Source organism: Pseudomyrmex gracilis, unplaced genomic scaffold (genome assembly GCF_002006095.1).
Source record: "Pseudomyrmex gracilis isolate BER0280 unplaced genomic scaffold, ASM200609v1 scaffold_85, whole genome shotgun sequence".
NCBI classification, from domain to species: Eukaryota; Metazoa; Arthropoda; class Insecta; order Hymenoptera; family Formicidae; genus Pseudomyrmex; species Pseudomyrmex gracilis.
In genome coordinates, this window is record NW_018020669.1 from 1,697 (window position 1) to 21,285 (window position 19,589).

At 36.7% G+C, this 19,589-nt stretch overlaps 2 protein-coding genes across 2 annotated transcripts; both read right to left on the bottom strand.

Moving 5' to 3' along the window:
- Positions 1 to 16: 16 nt before the first annotated feature.
- LOC109855258 (neprilysin-like) lies at positions 17 to 7,547 on the bottom strand. The gene is made up of 15 exons (XM_020429286.1): positions 7,184 to 7,547; positions 5,745 to 5,964; positions 4,109 to 4,216; positions 3,679 to 3,893; positions 3,179 to 3,310; positions 2,984 to 3,082; positions 2,594 to 2,778; positions 2,221 to 2,410; positions 1,834 to 2,010; positions 1,539 to 1,642; positions 1,208 to 1,263; positions 826 to 1,112; positions 571 to 729; positions 290 to 360; positions 17 to 177 (listed from the first exon to the last, which is right to left on the bottom strand). Exons 1-15 carry the CDS (start codon positions 7,385 to 7,387, stop codon positions 78 to 80), a joined length of 2,307 nt encoding a protein of 768 aa, XP_020284875.1. The 5' UTR covers positions 7,388 to 7,547; the 3' UTR covers positions 17 to 77.
- Positions 7,548 to 10,905: 3,358 nt separating this feature from the next.
- LOC109855266 (neuroendocrine convertase 2) lies at positions 10,906 to 19,516 on the bottom strand. Its single transcript, XM_020429319.1, has 12 exons — positions 18,625 to 19,516; positions 16,685 to 16,789; positions 16,106 to 16,364; positions 15,497 to 15,534; positions 14,755 to 14,831; positions 14,365 to 14,629; positions 14,062 to 14,274; positions 13,737 to 13,837; positions 13,376 to 13,609; positions 13,058 to 13,222; positions 12,751 to 12,868; positions 10,906 to 12,581 (listed from the first exon to the last, which is right to left on the bottom strand). The coding sequence occupies exons 1-12, from the start codon at positions 18,778 to 18,780 to the stop codon at positions 12,417 to 12,419; spliced, it is 1,896 nt and encodes a 631-aa protein (XP_020284908.1). The 5' UTR covers positions 18,781 to 19,516; the 3' UTR covers positions 10,906 to 12,416.
- Positions 19,517 to 19,589: the final 73 nt, after the last annotated feature.

A 19,589-nucleotide genomic window follows, 5' to 3' on the forward strand; every position in this document is an offset into this window, starting at 1 on the left:
TATATATATATACACGTGTATATGTGTATGTATATTTTGTATGTGTGTATTTACACATGTTACATTGTATACTATCTTTACCAAACAGTGCACTTATTCGGAGGATTCATTTTTGCTCCGAGTGGACAGCGAAATGCTTCTGCGAATGCTTGAGAATTCATCATCATACCGTTAACTCTGAAAATGCGATTATTTTAGTTAATCTCCATCATTAATTATAAGATTAGCGTGATAATTTGGTGTTCGAAATTAAAAAGATATTAAGAAGAGAGAAAGTGTTTTCGCGCACCTTTCGGGATGAGAAAGGTAGTCGAATTCAACGGAGTCGTAGGCCTCGGCAGTCGTGTTAATGCAGTAAACCTGAAAGAAATTGGTTTTTAAATCATTTTTCACCATTGTTAAGAAATATTTTTGAATTTTCGCGTATGGTTTCTTCATGGTAGATTTGTAAGGATAAAAGACAAAATATTATTTCTTATTTAAAAAATAATAAAGTTGCAAAATAAAAAGGAGAAAGAAAGAGAGACAAAAAGAATAAAAATAAAATAATACGATAAATAGAAAACATACTTGAGCAGCACTAATGAAAAAAAGTTGGCTCGGTCGGAGTCCCTCCAGTCCAGGAAGACTCCGATCCTTCCCGTTTGTCAGGATGTGCCAAGTTTTGTGAGAAATTTGCAAAGCTCCGATATCCGCAACGTTCTCGTTTCTCGTCATATTCCAATCGAACTGTCGTACCAAAACAAATTGAAATTAAAAAACAAAAAATAAGATATTTGTGGGTTTGCATATTTAGCTCTCTCTGTACGTAGCATCTTAATGTACCTGTACGGCAACGTCATTCCCGTAAGACTGAACTTTTCGCCAAAAGCTTCTTGCGTAAAGTCTCGCCATACATTCTATCTTGGCTTCGAGTCGTTTCCAGGAATCCGGCGTGATCCAAAACTTCTCGTCGTTATTATTTTGATCCGGACTCGCGGACGATTTACGATGGAAATCGAAAACGTGGAGGATCTCGTGGGCAATGACCGATCCTAGAGTAGAGTGAACCGCGTAAGCCGGACCACCGTCCCACGACCAAGCCCAAGACGTCATCATAGCCAATGGAATTCCTTCCATTTTTTTACAACAATACAACTTACTAAAAGTCCATGTTTTTTTTTAACAACGAAACACGCTCCGTATATATAATAATAACAATATTTACCGATTGTGTTTGTGGACGATTCGTAATAAGCTTGCACGGAATAAGGATAGTGTCGTCTGAAAATGTATACAATTCTAATGATTTGCGGTGAAACGTTCGAGTTGACTGAAAAATAGACAAATATTTTTTGTTCGTTTATAGAGAGACGTATGTGGAACGAGAAAAACACGTTTCATTTGATGAGAAAACTCTTAAAGAGAAAAACTCTGTTTTGTTTTACTTGAAAAAATATACACATTTTTTTGGTTTTTTTTTGTTTTGTTTTTTTTGTTTTTTTTTGTTTTGCAACTTGTGGATTGACACACGTATTCGCTAGAAATATTCTCTTTACCTTTCTATTATGGTTTTTCGTAACATACTTTGGTCTTTTACTTCCCGTATCTGACGAAACCTCCTCAGAACGGTGGCGATAAAGTCGTCCGAATCAATTGCAACCTGTGAAAGACAAGACTTTCTTGATGACACTGCTAAATCTGGCAATGAGAATTTTGTGTTTAATTACACATAATTACACATAATTTTGTTTTCCAAATATCTCGGTTTTTGTTTACACAAAGCGGTGAGAGTAGGGGAAAATATATACTTAATGCTTATTAAAGTATATACGCAAAATATATTGTTCTCACCTCGGACATTTCATGTGCTAACAATGTGTCGTTGTAAAAAACGGGCGACATTTGAAATTGCCCTCGTAGAGAATTTAATTTCAACAACGCTTGTGTTCTGGTCTCATCGTCAAGCCACGAATTTATTAATATACGCTCGGCTATCGTTTCTTTCACACGTTCGAACAACGCGGTGACCTATAGAGTGACCAGCAATAACGTCTCGTTAGTAAAAAACAAATTGAACGTTGTGTTTTTTGATCTTTCAATCGGTCGAACAATTTCGTAGAAATGTAGCTTTCAATGTTTATTCAAAAAGCGGAGACGCATTTGTATATTTTGATTTATTTTATGAAATAATAATTTTACGTAACGCGCACAAACAAAAACACACATTGAGAAAATTACCCTGTTAACCAGAGTTTCTAGATTTTTCGCGGTGTATTGTCGAACATAGAGCGTGCTGACGGCTTCGCTGAAGATGTTTTTAGTCAATCTGTAGCAAGAAACTCCCCAGTCTTCTCTGACAGCGGTCACATTGACTATATCGTGCAACGTATCCGTGGCGTAGAGCAGCAGCAATCCATTGTGAATAATCCTTGGAAATTTGTTATTGTTATGAAAAAAACAACTAATACAAAATACGTGTTACATATATATATATATATATGTACACGTGCTACAAAGTCGTGTGTATAAGATGCGAGAGATGTGTGTGTGCGCGCGCGCGCGCGCGCGTGTATGTGTGTTACAGATATATGTGTACAACGAAGATTCATACCGTCTAGATGAGCGATTCAGTAATTTGCCGAGACTGCGAAAGTAACGTGGAGCAGTGACGTAAACATAAATCTGCTGGTCCTTGAATCGCGGTTGGTGTACCCGATTCGTGTCGTTGTCGTCATGCAGGTCAATACTGTTCGTGTGATAGCGTAACGTTGCATTTAGCAGTGACCTCCATCTTATCTGTACGCGTATATAGGTAACATATACATATATATATATATATATACACCAGAATTTTCCACAGGAAGACGAAATAATCATAATGTTCGAGAAAATAACGATTGAATTTTCATTTCGTTACGTACTGCTCGTCTCGTTTTAATCGAACAACAACAAAACGTTCTCATCGCGTCAACACAGATTAGTTGAGTTGTTGCAGACTTACGTAACCAAAGCTCTCCTGAAGATAAGTCACATTGTACGCAACGTACACCCTCTGATCAACATCCACCCAGTTGTATATGTCTTTGTGCTTGGGGTAAATCTGAAACGGCAAGCAGTTTTGCTCGTCACTTTGTACAATTAAAGGCAAGTAATACATATATATCAAATAGATGTGGTTATATTTTCACTGTTTTACCTCTTGGAGCGACAAACAGAACTGCAAAAGCAGATCCGTCTCCGACGATCGTTCTTCGGCGCTCATATTTTGTGGCAAAAATCCTTGAAAGATCTCTCGAATTCTATGCAATCTCTGGATGTTCTTGTTTTTCTGAATAGAAACATACATCGCGCGCATTGATATGATGAATAATCGCGAAAGTTCAAAACTTATTGGAATGGAAAGCGAGATCTTCGAGAAATGAGAAAAAGAAATTCTCGGGAGAGATTTTAAAGTTTGAAGTATTTTTAGAGAAAATCAAAGAGAGATACGAGAGAGACGAAATTGCGAGGATGAGTTGAGCGGTGAAGAAGAGAGAACAGGTACAAAAAAAAAAAAAAAATGACAAGGAAAAAAGAAAAGAGAGAAAGAAAGAAAACGATAAAATAAAAAAACAAGCTTCGATTTAGGACCGAGAGTTTCGAAAAGAAGTAAAAAACGTCGAAAAAGAGGGATGGAAAGTCGTGTGCAATCTTTACCCGGTCCTCTGGGAGAAACTCGTGGCTCTGATGTTTCGTAGGAAGATTCAGATATACCGACAACTTTGTGCGATCATAAAGATCTACGTCGACGTACAAGTCAAATAGAATCGCGCCATTTACTTTCAGTAACGCAGAAATCAGAGGAGTGATGTCGGTCGGTACTGTACTTTTTGGCGACAGATAGCCACCGAGTTCATCCAAAAGCTCATAGACTGAAAATAAAAAGAAGACGTGATTTATTTACGGAAAAAAAAAAAAAAAAAAAAAAACATGATTTAGGACTTGCTCGAATCTGCTCTTGTNNTTTTTTTTTTTTTTTTTTTGCTTTTGTTTCTCTCGATACGTTCGATACGTGCAACGTGTAGGTGGTGTATCAATAACTCGATGCCGTGTGCCGTTTGGCAAAACAGATATCGATAAAACTTACCGGGTGTGAAATTTACACGTTTCTTCTTAAAGTCGCGACAAACGTTGTAAAATTGGCCGAGTTTCTCAAAAGCGGCGACCATTTGTCCCGTTTCGTTTGCTATCGTTCCTAAAAAAACAAAAAAAACAAGAGAATATAATTTTTATATCCGAGACCAGATTTCCTAAGAACCAAAAAAAAAAAAAAGAAAAAAAGAAAAAGAAAATCTCTCCCGCGCTATTGTCTGTGTGAAAAGGGAGCCGAAGAGAATAAAACGACGTGGTTTGAACGATCGCGCTTTTCGACTCGCAAACCGGAGTAATTTGTGTATCACTCTCTTTCAACCTTCGACCTTGAATCACGCGAATAATATTTCGAAGGTTGCGTAAAACTAGCCAGTTAGAGGCTACACTCGCCGAGTAATAGCCAACACACATACGTGTACCTACTATATATCGATTAACGTGTATTATTTATAGTACAAGCAAGTCGGCCGTTCGATTTCTTTTCGCATTAGAGTCCAATAACTTTCCATCAAACAGAAACTCCGCTTTTTGCACCCTCGGGAGATAAATCGAGCATCAAAGACAAGAATAACGTTTGTGCCGTTTTACATAATGTTTGTGTGTGAAAAAAAAGCGCGTATATGTGCAAATATATAAAAAACACACAAAAAAAAAAAACGTTACAATCTTTGAAGTCCGAGCTTTTTTGTTTAACTGCGCGTTCAAACAGTTCGCACCTGTCTGCTTCCGTAATCAATTTGCCGCGGATGAATCTTAAGCTTCCCCTTTAAGTTTTGATCTTTAAATCGAGTTACATTATCCCGGCAACGCGGCGATCTATACGCAAACATAGTTGGTGCCAGTCGATCGGCGCCAGTCGTGCTGGCGACATCACCCCACTCTGTTGTACATATATATATATACATACATATATATATATATACATGTATGTGTGCATATATATATATTATCCACAATAGAATTCTTCCCAAATCCAGGTCGTATTCATTGTCCGAGTTTATCATGTTTTTTGCTTTGCCCCCCAATCCTTTCTGTCGAAGATTAATATATTTGATCGTTTATCGTGTTGGCTTTCGCGAACGCATCTTCTCTCTTTTCCTTTCTCGATTTCAAATGTCACGTTTTCGCAACAATCGCGCGACAAAAGGAAGACAAATTGTATTTTTGTGTGTGTGTGTGTACAAAGAGTTTATACAAAACAATTTTCTCAGTAGATATTAATTTTTTTTAACATACGCTTTAACTCGAAGAGTAAAAATATCTATCAGATTCCTATCTATTTCCACTCGCGTGCGCGTTGAACGTATAATTTTTAACGAAAAAAATAGCGCGCGCGCGCTTATAAATTACAACTTCGCGATTTAAATCTACTCCAATCGATTACGAACGAAAATCGTATTTCTTTGTGAGGTACTTGGTTAACGAAGCTGCCTTCAAAAACTTATCGGGCTGGAAAAGTATATTGGAGTGTAATACGATAAGAGAGAGAGAGAGAAAGAGAGAGAGAGAGAGCTGCAAAACGTAGTAACAGTTAGTTTTACTTTTCTTCGGTTGACAAGTATATTAATTAAAATAAATGTTTTTAGAAAGAAATTGTGCGCGGAGAGATGTAAGAAAATATATATGCTCACTGTGCAAACGCTCGTCAACTTGCGCCTGGAGCATGTTGAAACTCGAGCTCGGCTGATAAGGCTGTTGATCGCGAAAACCGCCGCAAGCGAATTTGTAAAAATCTTTGCAGGGGTCAATGCCTCGTTTCATGGACGACAGAATCCGTTTCGACGCTTCTATGCAAATATCCGTGTTACAAACACCCTCGGGCCCGTCTCGCTCTCTGATACAAGCTTCATCCTGAAACACAACAAATTCGTCTTTCAGCGGACGCGAACGAATTTTTTCAAATTGGTGAGACCAACTCGGTGTTCGTGCGAGAAATCTACGTGTTCGAATACTTTTCGTTATTTCTTTTCGTCAGATCTTGCACCAGGAAAAAAGAAGTGTTGAAACGCGCGTCTCCTTTTTAAGACAAAGGTGTGAAATTGAATGTTTAGAGCGAACGAACTTTTGTCTCGCAATTTCTACTTTCTTTTCACATTTTCTGAACACGCTTCTGTTTTTTTAGCGCGCTTTTTTTTTTTTTTTTTTTATTATTTTTATTAATTACATAAGTTCTCACACGTCTGATACTTGCGTATACATTTGACAATCCAACGACTGCGCGTAAATTACTGTGACGTAGGAAAATAGCTGTAGATGTAAAGGTCAGGATAAAAGTCTGACCTCAGCCGAGGATGAGCTTTCTATTCACCTCGAAACCTAATCTACTAATACGGCTTCGTTTTGTGTACTGGCATATATTACGACGTGTACATTTTGCGAGAATAATCGCGCGACCCGATCGCGGAAGTGTGACTCTGTCCTTATATCCTCAGTCGAATTTCCGCGTTGGAATAAAACAATTCGAGTCTTATTATTTTATTTGACATTTTTTTTCCCCCATTTTCCTCATCTGTTCTCTTAATCCGCCAATGTAGTTTTTTTTTTTTTTTTTTCTAATATTTTTTTCTCACTAATTTTCGTTACTGCAAAAGTGACAATACTCAAATCAAATTATCCAATCAAATAATTTTCCACGTTAATTTACCAAAGCGCTGATTGCAAGAATTCTTAATGCACGTCGCAAACACCGACTTACACTACCTTTCTCGCTTCTCGTAACTAAGCTAACGATCGATATAAATTACTCGCGACTTGTGGAACAGCTACTAATGTATTGCGCGTATAAGACGATTACTTATTCGTGTCATATGTTGTGTGTTTTGCACATTTGCGCGAGCTATCCTATTACGTCCTCATCGAATATGTATATATTTTTGTAACGTTTATTTCCAAAATCTCCAACTTATGTATATTTGACACGATATTCTGGTTCGATTGGTTTCTCCGTTCGTAACTGCATGTTCGCGTGTTACCTTAGCATTGAACGAATAGTGTAAGTATATATACACACTTTCCGTGAACGGTCGTAGAGGAAGAATCGAAGGGGGGGTGAAATACAAAGCACACTTACCAGTGGCGCGCACTTGCGGGGCTGCTCCCCCTCCGGCAGGGTTGTTATAAGAAATAGCACCGGACTGGTCACCAGCAGACTGGTGACCAGCAGCATGGCGAAGGTGAGCAGCGCCTTGTGCACGGCTTTGCTCCTTCTCAGCCAGTAGCAAGGCACGCAACATATCCATATTCCTTGATGAGCCGATCTTTCCACTTGAACCATCAGCTCGTCCCCCGCTACCCCGGCACCGGTCTCGTCTGTGGCCGCAATATTGGTAGCCACGTTTGTGCCGGTGTGTGCACCACGTGGGCCGGCGGTCCCGGAGGTGCATAAATTGCGAGGGCTCAAGGGCAGTCGCGCGCTCGTTGTCTCACGCAATCTATCACCGCGGCCATCAGCACGGGCCCCTCCGCGGGCCGCACGGCCTCCGCCGCCGTAACCACGGCTCACCGTACACAGAGCCACATTTGCCGGGATCCGTCGTACCTCTTATTATACGTCTAGATCCCCCGCCCGGACAAATCGCCGTCTCGCGCACCGTCAACTTTCTTCCGCCGATCGCACGGGGAATGCCGATAAATGTAACAGCGAGAAATTTATACGACACACCACCGCTCACCGAGTCGAGTGTGAGCGTTGAAATTCTCGAAACAGTCTTCGCTCTTCGTTTGACGTAAGCCGAACGATAATCGTTTTATGTACGTGTTATTCTTCGGCCAAAACGTAGTCTACGTAGTCTTTGTAGCGGTTGTAAACGAAGAAATTTCTGAGAGACAAGGTTCGTACGGTTATTCCGAAATATCACTACTTAACTAATATGTGTATGTTTTCTTATCATATATTATATTATTTAATTCTTGTGAAAAAATACTGTACTTTCGCGACGCGTATATAAGAAATTAATTGTTTAAAATAATTTGTTCTCACGTATATAATTTCTGGACTAATTAACGACTAGAAATATCAAAGAATGAATAATGTAAAAATCTTGCGTACTAGAGAGAGTCTTGTACTTACATGACTAGAGAGAGTGAGACTTGAAAGATCGAAAGAGAGAGTGAGATTCAAAAGTGATTCAAAATTTTACAATATTTTTACGCAATTTTTTCTTTCTCTCTAGAAATTTATTATTTTTACATACATTTTGATACTATTTTTGTAACACAGATTTGATTAAAAAAAAAAGAATATATCGCGAAGTATTTTGTATGACTTACAACTCGCTAATTGCATTTCGCGAATTATCTAAAAACATTTATGTAATAAATTAAAAGATAGAGCAGAGTAGATACATATAGAGTATAGAGTCTTCTTTAAAGAAGTGAATTCGATTAACCGATTGGCGAGTAAAGAGACCAAATAATAAAATAATAAAATAAAAAAATAATATAATAAAATAATAAAATAAAATAACATCATTAACTCTTCAGTTTTACAAGTATAATTAAGTTTTAGTCTTATTTGAAATTAAGTTTCTTAATCTTATTTGAAAAGTGATTAAGTTTTAGTCTTATTTAAATACAACCCTTGTGCGCATTAATTCAACGTTCTAAAGTTCTTGTACTTACATGAAGTTTTACAACAGACAACATAGAATATTCGAATTAAAATTCGTAGTTTTACACGCACTCGTCACGTTTCTTTCGAACTCCGTCCGCTTGTTAAATTTAAAAAAAAAATAACAGTACGCGCACATGACATGTGCTCGACGCGTCGTTCGCGAAAATAATCCAGGATCTTTCGCGAGAAGTTTGATCGACGATTTCTGTTATTTCTTACTCATATTGTCTGCGCGTATATTTTTTCTCACATTTCAGTATATTTCACGTAATAATAATACTGAATTGATTAACGCGATATATCTCTGTTCTCAGCATGATAGTAACTATCAGACTGAACCCAGACTGAGCGTTTCGCTTCTATGTTCCCACGCACCTCAACCCTTCCATCCCACCCCTCTAACTATTCCATTTCTATCCCCTCCTTCTTGTCACTTACGTCGCTTCTTGTTTTTTTTTCTGTGTGTGCACACTTCTGCTGTTCAACTACTACTACTTATACTCTCACGTGTGTCTCTTCCATTAATAAGCAACAAACAGAAAAGTAGCAAACGTGGTAAAGAGCAAAACTGTGTATCTCTGAATAGAATTTATTCTTATATATACTTGTTAAAATCTGTTGTTTTTTCTACTGTATTAAATACTTTTATATACGTGTGAGGAAAACATTCGAAGAAAATTGAGTTTTGGCAGAAACGTTCTTTTAGAATAAATATATAGCGCATTTTATACGAATGTAATACGATATCTAAAAACTCTCTGAAACATTTGTGGACCAGTAAAAATGATTACTTTGACGGCAAGAATGATCGAGAGTGAGAAAAAGATGTGGAAGTAAGGTACGGGCTGAAGACAATAGTAAATATCGAAGGTACATTAGATAAAAACGATGCCAGCCAAAAAATACAGATTTTATTTATCCACTTTTAACGCATACACAATAAAATTGGTTAAATCCATTTCAACTGCAAGGTAGAGATGTACATATATAATAAGATGTACGTATATATAAAATATGCAGGGTTAGGTACTTGAATTTTATGACGGATTATCTACCGTATACGCGTTGGATAATCTAAGCCATAAAATATTAAATGTCCTACTCCGTACATAAAATATATATATAAAATATATGTATGTGTGTATCTCTATATATTTCCTCTCTCTCTTTCTCTCTCTCTCTCCCTCTCTCTCTCTCTCTCTCTCTCTCTCTCGGTATATGAGAAAATTAGAGATTGTGTATCTCACATTTGTATTTTAGTTGTGTCAGATTTTAATAATAAATTTGAGATATTAAAGTTGAAGAAACAGAAAGAAGAAAAGAGACATAAAACCTTAATGTACTAAATACATATTTGATAAAATTAATGTATATAAAAATAATATAATAAGTATAATATAATAAGTAAAAATTATATAATATATATTAATAATATAAATATCAAACAAAATATTTTTTAATTGAGAAACATGGTTGAAGAGACAAATGAAACTTCAGCGTCAGTTACTATAATAGTGTGCTTTTATAACGTTTATAACTTTTAATCCGATTACTATTACAAACTCTTTTTTTTTGTACGAGAAAACGTTTCTCATGTTATATTTCTCTCCCGTCCAACAATTAACTCCCTAAAGGATTTACTACTCGCACGACGCACAAAAAGTATATAGCAGCAAGAGATGTTCTTTTATACACATATACATATACTCGCATACATATCTCGCATTTATATTATGTGATTTAATTTAAAGTAATATTTAATATTTGCGTTTTTTTTTGTGTCGCTATAGTTTCTAAAGTACATCGTCTACACATGCGGACTTTTGTTAACAAAGTCCGTAAATCTATGTGTGTGTTCTCGTGTTCCCCTCGCAGACGTTCTCGCGTGTGTTCTCCTACATTGCTTGCGTTAAATCGGACAAAAAGAAATAGATTCTTAATTACGCATTAAAAGCAGATATATGATATTATAATTGATATTTGAGTCTCAAGTATTGACAGCAACATGGGTTGGCATATATTATATACCAACGATATATTTCACTCTCAAAAAACATATGGCACGATACTTTTTCTTTTTTTTTATCGTTATATGTATATAATAAATATTTACCTCAGTCCACCGATATGCAGAGATCCAGAACGTGAGATCGTGAATGTCGAAATAACAAAGCAACAAGAAAAAAAAAAGATATTTATTAACGTTCGTTCTTTAAACTGCTACAGTTCTTTTGTTTTTTATGATCCTCTGTTAAAAAATGATATGCGGATATAATTTTGTGTTGACTCTTATATATTATACAACTTTTGGTTTTTTTTCTTTTTTTTTTTTTTTTTTGGTGCAAGACGAATTATCAAGTTACGAGAACGATTAATGATTACACTCTCTTGTTCCCAGAGTACTCGGTGTTGGTTTCTTTTTTTGTGTAGACGCTATCGATTCGATAACGTCCAAGTAACGCTAATGCTTTAAGTTCACCGCTCTGTCAGAGAAAAGAATAATTTATTCTGCTATGGTGAGTAATTACATACTAAAACTTCTTTCCTTAGTCATCAAATTTCGATCGTTGCGAACTTGAGAACTCTTCGAAAAGTTGTTGACGCGCGCGCGCGCATACACAACTTTAACTAAACGGTATTCTTTCTTAATAATTATCCTCTTAATTACATCGCACACAAACACACACACACACACACACAAACACCATTACTCAACTTTGATATTTGGTAACGAGAAGCGTACCATTATGAAGGATATGATTGATCGCAAATATATCGGATAACATCTGCCGGAAAGATTAATAATTTTTTAGATAATAATTTAGATGATATTTTGCGTAACAAAATTGATGATTTAACTTTTCGGTAGTAGGGCGTTAAACAAAAAAGTATTCTCCAGTACTGAAAATGATATGTAAGAAATTTACATTTTTAAAAACATAACACAAAAATTTTTCCATAAAAAAAAAAATTGGAAGTCGATTAAATACGTGTGTGTGTATATACACTCGATAATTTGTAAAAACAAAATAAAAAGGAGGAATAACAAACTATATATCAAAGAATGTTTGCAAACTTATCGTCTCTTCCGATTATTTAATGTTTTGTAAGTTCACAAATTTTTTTTTAACACGAATAACTCAACGTATTAAAATAAGTGATAGTAAAACAAAAACTTATGACTATAAAATACTTAAATCTCGGTACGAGCGATACAATCGGCCACACGTACTTGGATCCTACTAGCTGCTTTGAGTGTTCCCCGGTGTTTGTGGCATGCGCGGGATTGTGTGCGAAAAAATGTCATCAGACAAACGCTATATAGTTGGTCACTGGTTTAACTGCATCAGAATTTGATTAATCTGTTGTAAAAGTCGATGCTTTACTTCTGATATATAAGCAAAAATAAAAATAACGATTATACACATTAAATCTTATCTTTGTTATTTAAATATAAACGATACAAAACAAAAGAAGAGCTTGCTGGTAATAAATGTCTTACATGTGTAAACTGAAAAGCGCTCTTTGATTAATCAAACGGATAAATCGAGATCGCGTATTATTTTTGGTTACAACGAAACCAAGGAAAACCGAAAAGAGAATGCTCGCGTAAACACTTTTTGATCGAAATATATTTTTTTCATTTTCTCGGTGAATCGGCGATAAATCGTGTAAACCGTATTAACATCATTTAGATCGCGCTCAATCGCTCCTCGTGGGCCTTTTTCACAATCGCTAACTTCGAGTGAGGATCCGCGGTTGACAGACCCGTGTACGGCGGTTCTCTGGTTCCGTGTAGCATCAGTGTCCATTCTCTCAGCCATCCGTGTTGAGGTGTTTGAGTGTTGAAGCTTACCTGAAAAAGCAAGTGAATAGTTTTGAGTTGCACAGCTTCGTGTTTGCAATATTAAATCCCCGATGACAGATACACGTAGTCGCAATATATGAAGTGAACTTTGATTTCAACCGAACGACAATTAGAAACGTGTCGATTGCAACGTGTGATAAAAGTCAAGGTTGTTCACCTCTAACAACCATGTTCCTTGCGGATATTCGCCCCATGTGTGCGTTGTCATAAACGGCCACTTTGTAAATCCATCTCTGTGATCGTCATCGTTTATTCTGCGACTCAAGATCATGGATCTGGAAATTTTAAAGAAAACAAATTAAAATATCAATGATTCCATTCTCAGGAATATAAACAACATTGCTTGCGTTACCGACTCGTACAAAGAAGAAGACAAATAGTAAGAATAGAAAAGAAATAATACGATTGAAATTTAAAAGAGGAAGATTAAAACATGAAAATATGTTTTTTTTTTTTTTTCATACCTTGTACCCATCGGGGATGTAAGGAACAGTTCGAGGTCGCCTCGCCGAGTTGCGTTTACAGAAATGACAGCCTGTACGTGTTCCAGATAATTGACGGCGTATTCCGTGCCGGCGCACGCATCGGTTTTGATTTTCACGAGAATTGATCGGTCGCTTGTTACTTTTCTGTAACACGAAATATCTCGCGATCAAGAACTACTTCGAATAGTTTCGAAAACAAAATAATGAGATTTCATGCTGAAAAACGTCGAATCAAGAATGAAAAAAAAAAAACCCCCCAAAATACATCCGTGGTCTCAATCTGAGATCATTGCTTACTGTATCTCGAGCATAGAGCCAGCTTCGCAATGATACCGAGGCGGCACGGTCTTCCACTTTTTAGCCAGCGCCACCATAGCACCCGCGTCCAAAACGCCATATCCGAAAAGATGATTAAATTCGAGCCCAACGCCATTCATTGTCCAATGAAATCTGTTCTTCGCGTCAAACAGAGAATTCCTTTTCGATGTTAGGACAGTCAAATGCTGAATGTCTCTCCAGGTTAATTGCGGACTGGAAAAACGAGGAAAGAATTTGCAACATATCTCCCTCAATTTTGGCTGACGCGAAGTCTGGCAAAGTGCAAAGAAAAGAAAAAAATGTCAAATTTCTTGATAAAATTGTTAAACAAACTTATTACTTGGCTTCGAGAGCAAGCGCGAACACTCCCGCGGCCTCAGGTGCCGCGGCGGATGTTCCACTGTGAGTCGTCGTGCATTTCCCATACAGATCTGTAGTAGCCTGTTGTGAAAGAATGTGAAGAAGTCACAAATTTGTTAATGACACACGTGACTTGAAAATATATTTACACGTCTCAATAAGTTCTTTGGTAAAGTCGTGTGCCGAGTTCACGCAAGTGTGTCTTGACACTCTACAAGATCTTTACGTTTCACTCTTTCAGATGTGTAAATATTCCAACATAAAAAAAAAAAAAAAAAAACAAATTCTTCTTCCGAAGTAATTACCACTCCGGTATTGGGATCTTTGGCACCGTTGCTGAAGGTAGAGGCTAAAGTACTGGAACAACTCTCGTCGTAATGCGCGTTCTGGCCGTCGTTAATTGCGCTGTTGATGCTGATGGTCCACATGCTCGCGGCGTATCCGTCGCAGTTACAATCGTCCTCTTCTCCGCCGTCTCCGGAAGCCCAAACGTAAATGTTACCCAATCCGTTTCTGCCCTGAAAAACGCACACACACACACACACACACAAGATTAACGAAAATTAGCTTCGATACATTTTGTTTGTTTTTTTTCTTCCGAATGATACCTCATTAACGCCGCGAACAATAGCTCTCATCGTCGCGTTTCGCGGACCGTCCACCGTCTTCCCGTCATCGGTGGGTCCCCAGCTGGCGCTGTAAATGTCAATGAGATCCGGCTCGTGACCCATGCTGTTCGCCTCGATCAGATCGGTCATGTAGGGCTGATCCAACATTCGGATGCCGGCGATTTTGGAATCGTACGCCACTCCAACACCGCAAACTCCGTTGTCGCGCGCAGCTGCGACTTCTCCGGCGCATCGTGTACCATGACTTGGATTAAAAATAAAAAAAAAGAACGTTACAAAAGATTCTGTTCGATCTTGCTTCGATTATTACTTTTAGTTCGCTTGTTTGTTAATTTGTTTGATTTCTCAATTTAAGAGATGGATTCTTACCTGTTAAACCAATCATCGGTGTATCTCGGATATGGATAAGGATCATTGCTGCTAAAGTCGTAAGAAGCTTTAGCATTCTGAAAAGCAGACCTCAATGTTAGAGAGTCATTGTCCTAATGGACGTTGTTAATTAAAAAAAATTAATGTAAATAATCGAGTTAACGAACAAATAAGCTCGTGAAAATTTCCACAAATAAGTAAAGGGCCGATAGACTAGGTGTTAATGTATTTAAATTTTTTTCAATCCCTTGATTAGGATCTTCTTCAGTGCATTAACAAAAAAAAAACGGTTCAAAGAAAAGTTGATGACAGCAAATCCATTCAAAGAAAATATAATGAAATAACCAGAAGACTGTCCAACTTGTTGCTATCAACTTTCCATTTAACCGCTTTTTACGTTTTGTTAATGCACTGAAAAAAACAAATCTTCTGATCAAGAGATCGAAACGTTAGAATTCTTTTCTTGAATAAAAAGTAATTAAAAATCTTGTCATGAATAAAAAAGTAATTTAAATACGCCAACACCTAGTAGCACATTGGTTCGCATCGATTCTCTACTCGTTTGTTGTAATCAAGTTAATTGCATATTTATTCGACTGTTTTTTTTTTTTTTTTAAGAAATAATAAACGAAACCGTGTATATAATTAATGAAAAAATCTTCTGTGTGTGTGTGTGTTTAAAAATCTCTTGCATTAAAAATACAACTACAATTAACAACGAACAACTGACGTTTGTGCTTACATAATTAAACTTGAGATCCGGATGCATGTAGTCGACACCTGCAACATATGATATAATAAATATTATATAATTAACATACTATATATGCGTGCGTAAATAGATTTATGTGATTGAATAACGCAACTCTCTAACATTTCCACGTGCTTCGTGCAGCGTGCGACGAAAACCCAAGGGCTTCCTCAAAGAAAAACGAGAGAGAGATTACTAAACCGAAAGAAGAGAAGATGGAAATAAGTTAAAAAAAAAAAAAAAAAAAAAAAAAAAAAAATTCCGTTTCTTCCTTAAAAAAAACAGTCGATATTAAAAAAAAAAAAAAACTTCGATTCGGAAGCGATCTCTATTGTATATAGGCTTTGCGCGACAATTCTATAAAAGTATCTCTCGTTTCTCAGTGAGAAAGCGCGTTGCGTAACTCGCTCCTCAGCGGTATTGATTCCGAAGCTGCTACTTCAAACTGCATTCGGGCGCATATAATTCAACTCTCTCTGTTTTGACTGGAATTTATTCTTTCTACCAGTCGAGTTTGTTGTTACGCTGAGAAACAAGATAATAAATGTCGGTTTTTATTTTCTCTTTTTCTTTTTTTTTTTTTTTTTTTTTTACACGTACCATCGTCCATAATGGCTGTTGTCACATTTTTTCCCGTTACGCCCTGGGCCCACGCCGCCTCGACATTCAGATCCAATTTCGGCTTACCGCCATTTTGGCCGACGTTTTTCAGGTACCATTGATATTTGAAGAAGGGATCCGTCGGATCCTTGTTTCCAGGATTCGTAATTTCGTACAACGGCACGAGGTTATCTACGCTCAGAGGTTTGTAGCCCCTTTTCACTCTCTTGAAACCAGCCTGCTGTATGGCCGTGGCTACCTAAATTGTCGTTGTCGTGTTTAACTTTTCATACCATGTAGGTGCTCGAATATAAGAAGAAAGATTTTCTCAAAAGTGTTCACTTTATTATACTTATAAATATCAAAACTCACGAAACTTCATATATTTCTCAGACACTTTAAGTACAAAGGCGCGTAAAATGTGAATTAATTAATAAACAAAACCTCTTTGTAGAATAAAAAATCGAAATACTGCAAATACTGCTCGAAATTACTTTGTTTCTTTTTATATGTATATTTTCCTTTTTTTTTACATTACAATAAAAATTGTCTCGTAGATACACGAAGACGTTAACTCACCATAGGATCGACCTTTAGTTTTCGTGTGTGCGGCACGGATCTTTTGCTTCGTACATGGGGTAAAGTTTTATGTACGAAATGATATTCTATCCGACTGCCCAAAACCTACACAGAAAACGGATTCATTTAAAAAACAAAAGAGATCTTTGTTTCCTCTGTTTTTTGCCTCAAGACTTTTCTCTCTCTTTCTCTGTCTCCTTTGCAGCGAATTTAATAAAGTCACATAGATTGATATATATTAACAATATTTCTTGCGCGTGCGACTTTCGGAACCGAGTTTGCGTTTATTTTTACGGAGATACAGATCAGCAAAATTGTTTGTTTTAGTCTCGACGTGTAAATATACAGAGTTAACGGTGGAAATCGAATACTGAGTTTACACAAGGTAAACTTGTGGATAAAACTTCTGGGAGTTTTTTTAGAAATGTCATTTAAAAAAAATTAAGATATTCAATTGCATTACAAAATTTGATCGATCGCATCGATACTTTTATTCTCATATATCTTCGATATTTAGTATCATATTTGACAATCGATCAAACAACTCTAATTGTAAAGACATGTTAGTGTGTATACGACAAAAGATACGACTAAAATAAATTTATTGTCTAAACAAAATTTTATTGCATCAATTTATAGCTTGTCAATCTCCATTATGTTGGCAAACAATGCAGAAACGTTTGATTAACATCTGTTGAATGTGTAATTTATTTAATAATTTGTCTGGATACGTTATAACGATAAAATAACTGTAAAAATATGAATTCAATTTCATCACAATGAAATGAATTTATTTCACATTCTTTATTGCAAACATGTTTTATTTAATAATTTTTAAAGGACAACTCATATCTCTATTATAAAAAGAGTTGAAGTTTTTATAAAAATAAAAAACTTTAAAATGTGTGTCACAAAGAGAGAGAACTTTCTAAATAATGTTACATTTTTATAATTTTTGTTGCACACTGCGAAAACACATCTGCACAACTTCTCTGAGAGTCTTTTTCTCGTTATTTTTCAAGAACAGAAATATCAAGAGATTTGATGTGTCTTCAAGAGTGAATAAAAAACGTAAGATGCAATCCATAAAGTAGATTTGCTCAGTATATATTCCCACGCTCTCATCAGTAGAGTACATCAAACTACGAGCGAACGTGGCGCTGGATCTGAGACGTGACGCGTTACTAACGCACAGTATCAATTAAATTATCAAATAACAGGAAAAAACGTCACGATAACGTCGATATTTTTATGTCGACGTTATATCTCAAATAAAAATATGCAAAAATTTTATGCGCACAAAAAAAAAAAAAATAAAACGTACAGAGAATATTACTCTAAAAAATATATATATACATATATATTTTTTTTTATCACATTTTTTATATCACTTATCGAAAGTGGTCGAGAGTTAAGTTAGTGACATATTGAAAAAATGTCACGGGATAGAAATACCATCTGCTTGCAAATGTTCACGTGTCATTTTCCACAAGTGAAATGTGATAATGTGATACCATACGTGAAAAAGTGACACATTGATAATAAAGTTTTTAATAGTTTTTAAATTAAATTGTGCGATCCAATCTCGTTGCGCACTCTGTGTTTCGCGAAACTCGCATTTTCTCTGTTCTCTCATGTATAAGAATTTTAATTGAAGAGTCACTTAAAGTATGTGACGCGTCTCTTGTTCAAACAGATAATAATTAATTGATACACATTTCTCTTGAATATATATATATATATATACATGTATATATGTATGTATAATATATACCAGGCAATCAGGTCTTTCCTCTCAGCTGTTGAAAGTAAAAAAATCTCGTTTGCTCGCGTAATGAGCGTTGCGTGATCGCAACGAGACATTGAAGAGTCGACAATTAATTCGAACAAAAAAAAAACAAAAAAAACTCGAATGAGAGAATTATCTCTCCGTTACTCACCGGGCCAAGATTGACGAAGCCGTTTCTTAATGCTACGCGATCCGCTACATGATTCTCCGCTGGCTGCCGCATCCTCACCAGAAACGTGTTCGTGAACACCTCTGCGGTCGTTGTACCAGCAAGGAGGACGAACCCGATCACCGCGAGTAATAACATCGTAACGAGAAACGACGACCGGCGAGGTTTATCGGAGTCGTGCTTCGCATTCGCGAATTCGAGGATACTGGACACTCGAGATACTCGAAAGATACGCGACTGTGTATACGGTTACTATGATCGCGGCGGCGGTGGCGGCGGTGATGATAACGACGACGGTGGCGGTGGCAGCAGGCAACGGGGGTGGCGGTGGTGACAGTCGGCTCACGGATGGCACGAATGATGTATAGTAGCGCGATGCGACCGACAAAGAAGATAAAGGTCTTTTCTCCCTTTGGAGACTTAAAGAATCGTAAAGATGATTTATGACAAAAAAACGCGTCGTTCACAACGTGTGTGACAGAGTTGTCCGACACAAAAGAGAAAGCTCGTACAACACAGGGTATATAATTTTTGTTTTTTTTTTTTTTGCAAAAATAAAAGAGGCAGAAGAGAAAGAAAATTAACAAATCTTCTGTTTGATTTGTAATATATATATGTATTTTTTTTTAACTCGCGAACAATGTTTCCGAAGAAAACGCACGAAAAAGTTTTGAGCGATAAGTCATTTATTTATTAGCACTCGAAATAAAGTTTTGAATTGCGCGTCATTCACACAAAAGAGTGAGGCAACAACCGCGGAGAAAAAAAAACAACTTACGATGCAATTAGTATACTAAAGAACCTAGAGTGCAAGAAGAAGTCTCGTGTAGAACAACGAGACGAGACCAAGTGATACCGTTCTGTTGTGTGTGACGTCATGCGATATATTGATTAAAGAGCCCGACGCGACGTCCACGCCGATATAGGAAATCTTACAGTGCGCAAGC

Bases quoted from the DNA above. Each gene is read 5' to 3' on its own strand.
- LOC109855258 (XM_020429286.1), bottom strand. From the start codon at position 7,387: ATGGTTCAAGTGGAAAGATCGGCTCATCAAGGAATATGGATATGTTGC. The intron at 3,894-4,108 runs GTAAGTTTTATC...TTTTATTTTCAG, and splicing joins ACGTGTAAATTTCACACCCG to TCTATGAGCTTTTGGATGAA. The intron at 3,311-3,678 runs GTAAAGATTGCA...GTTTCTATTCAG, and splicing joins AGTTTCTCCCAGAGGACCGG to AAAAACAAGAACATCCAGAG.
- LOC109855266 (XM_020429319.1), bottom strand. From the start codon at position 18,780: ATGTTATTACTCGCGGTGATCGGGTTCGTCCTCCTTGCTGGTACAACG. The intron at 14,832-15,496 runs GTAAGCACAAAC...TCTGCTTTTCAG, and splicing joins CGGATCTCAAGTTTAATTAT to AATGCTAAAGCTTCTTACGA. The intron at 13,838-14,061 runs GTAATTACTTCG...CTTTCACAACAG, and splicing joins AAGATCCCAATACCGGAGTG to GCTACTACAGATCTGTATGG.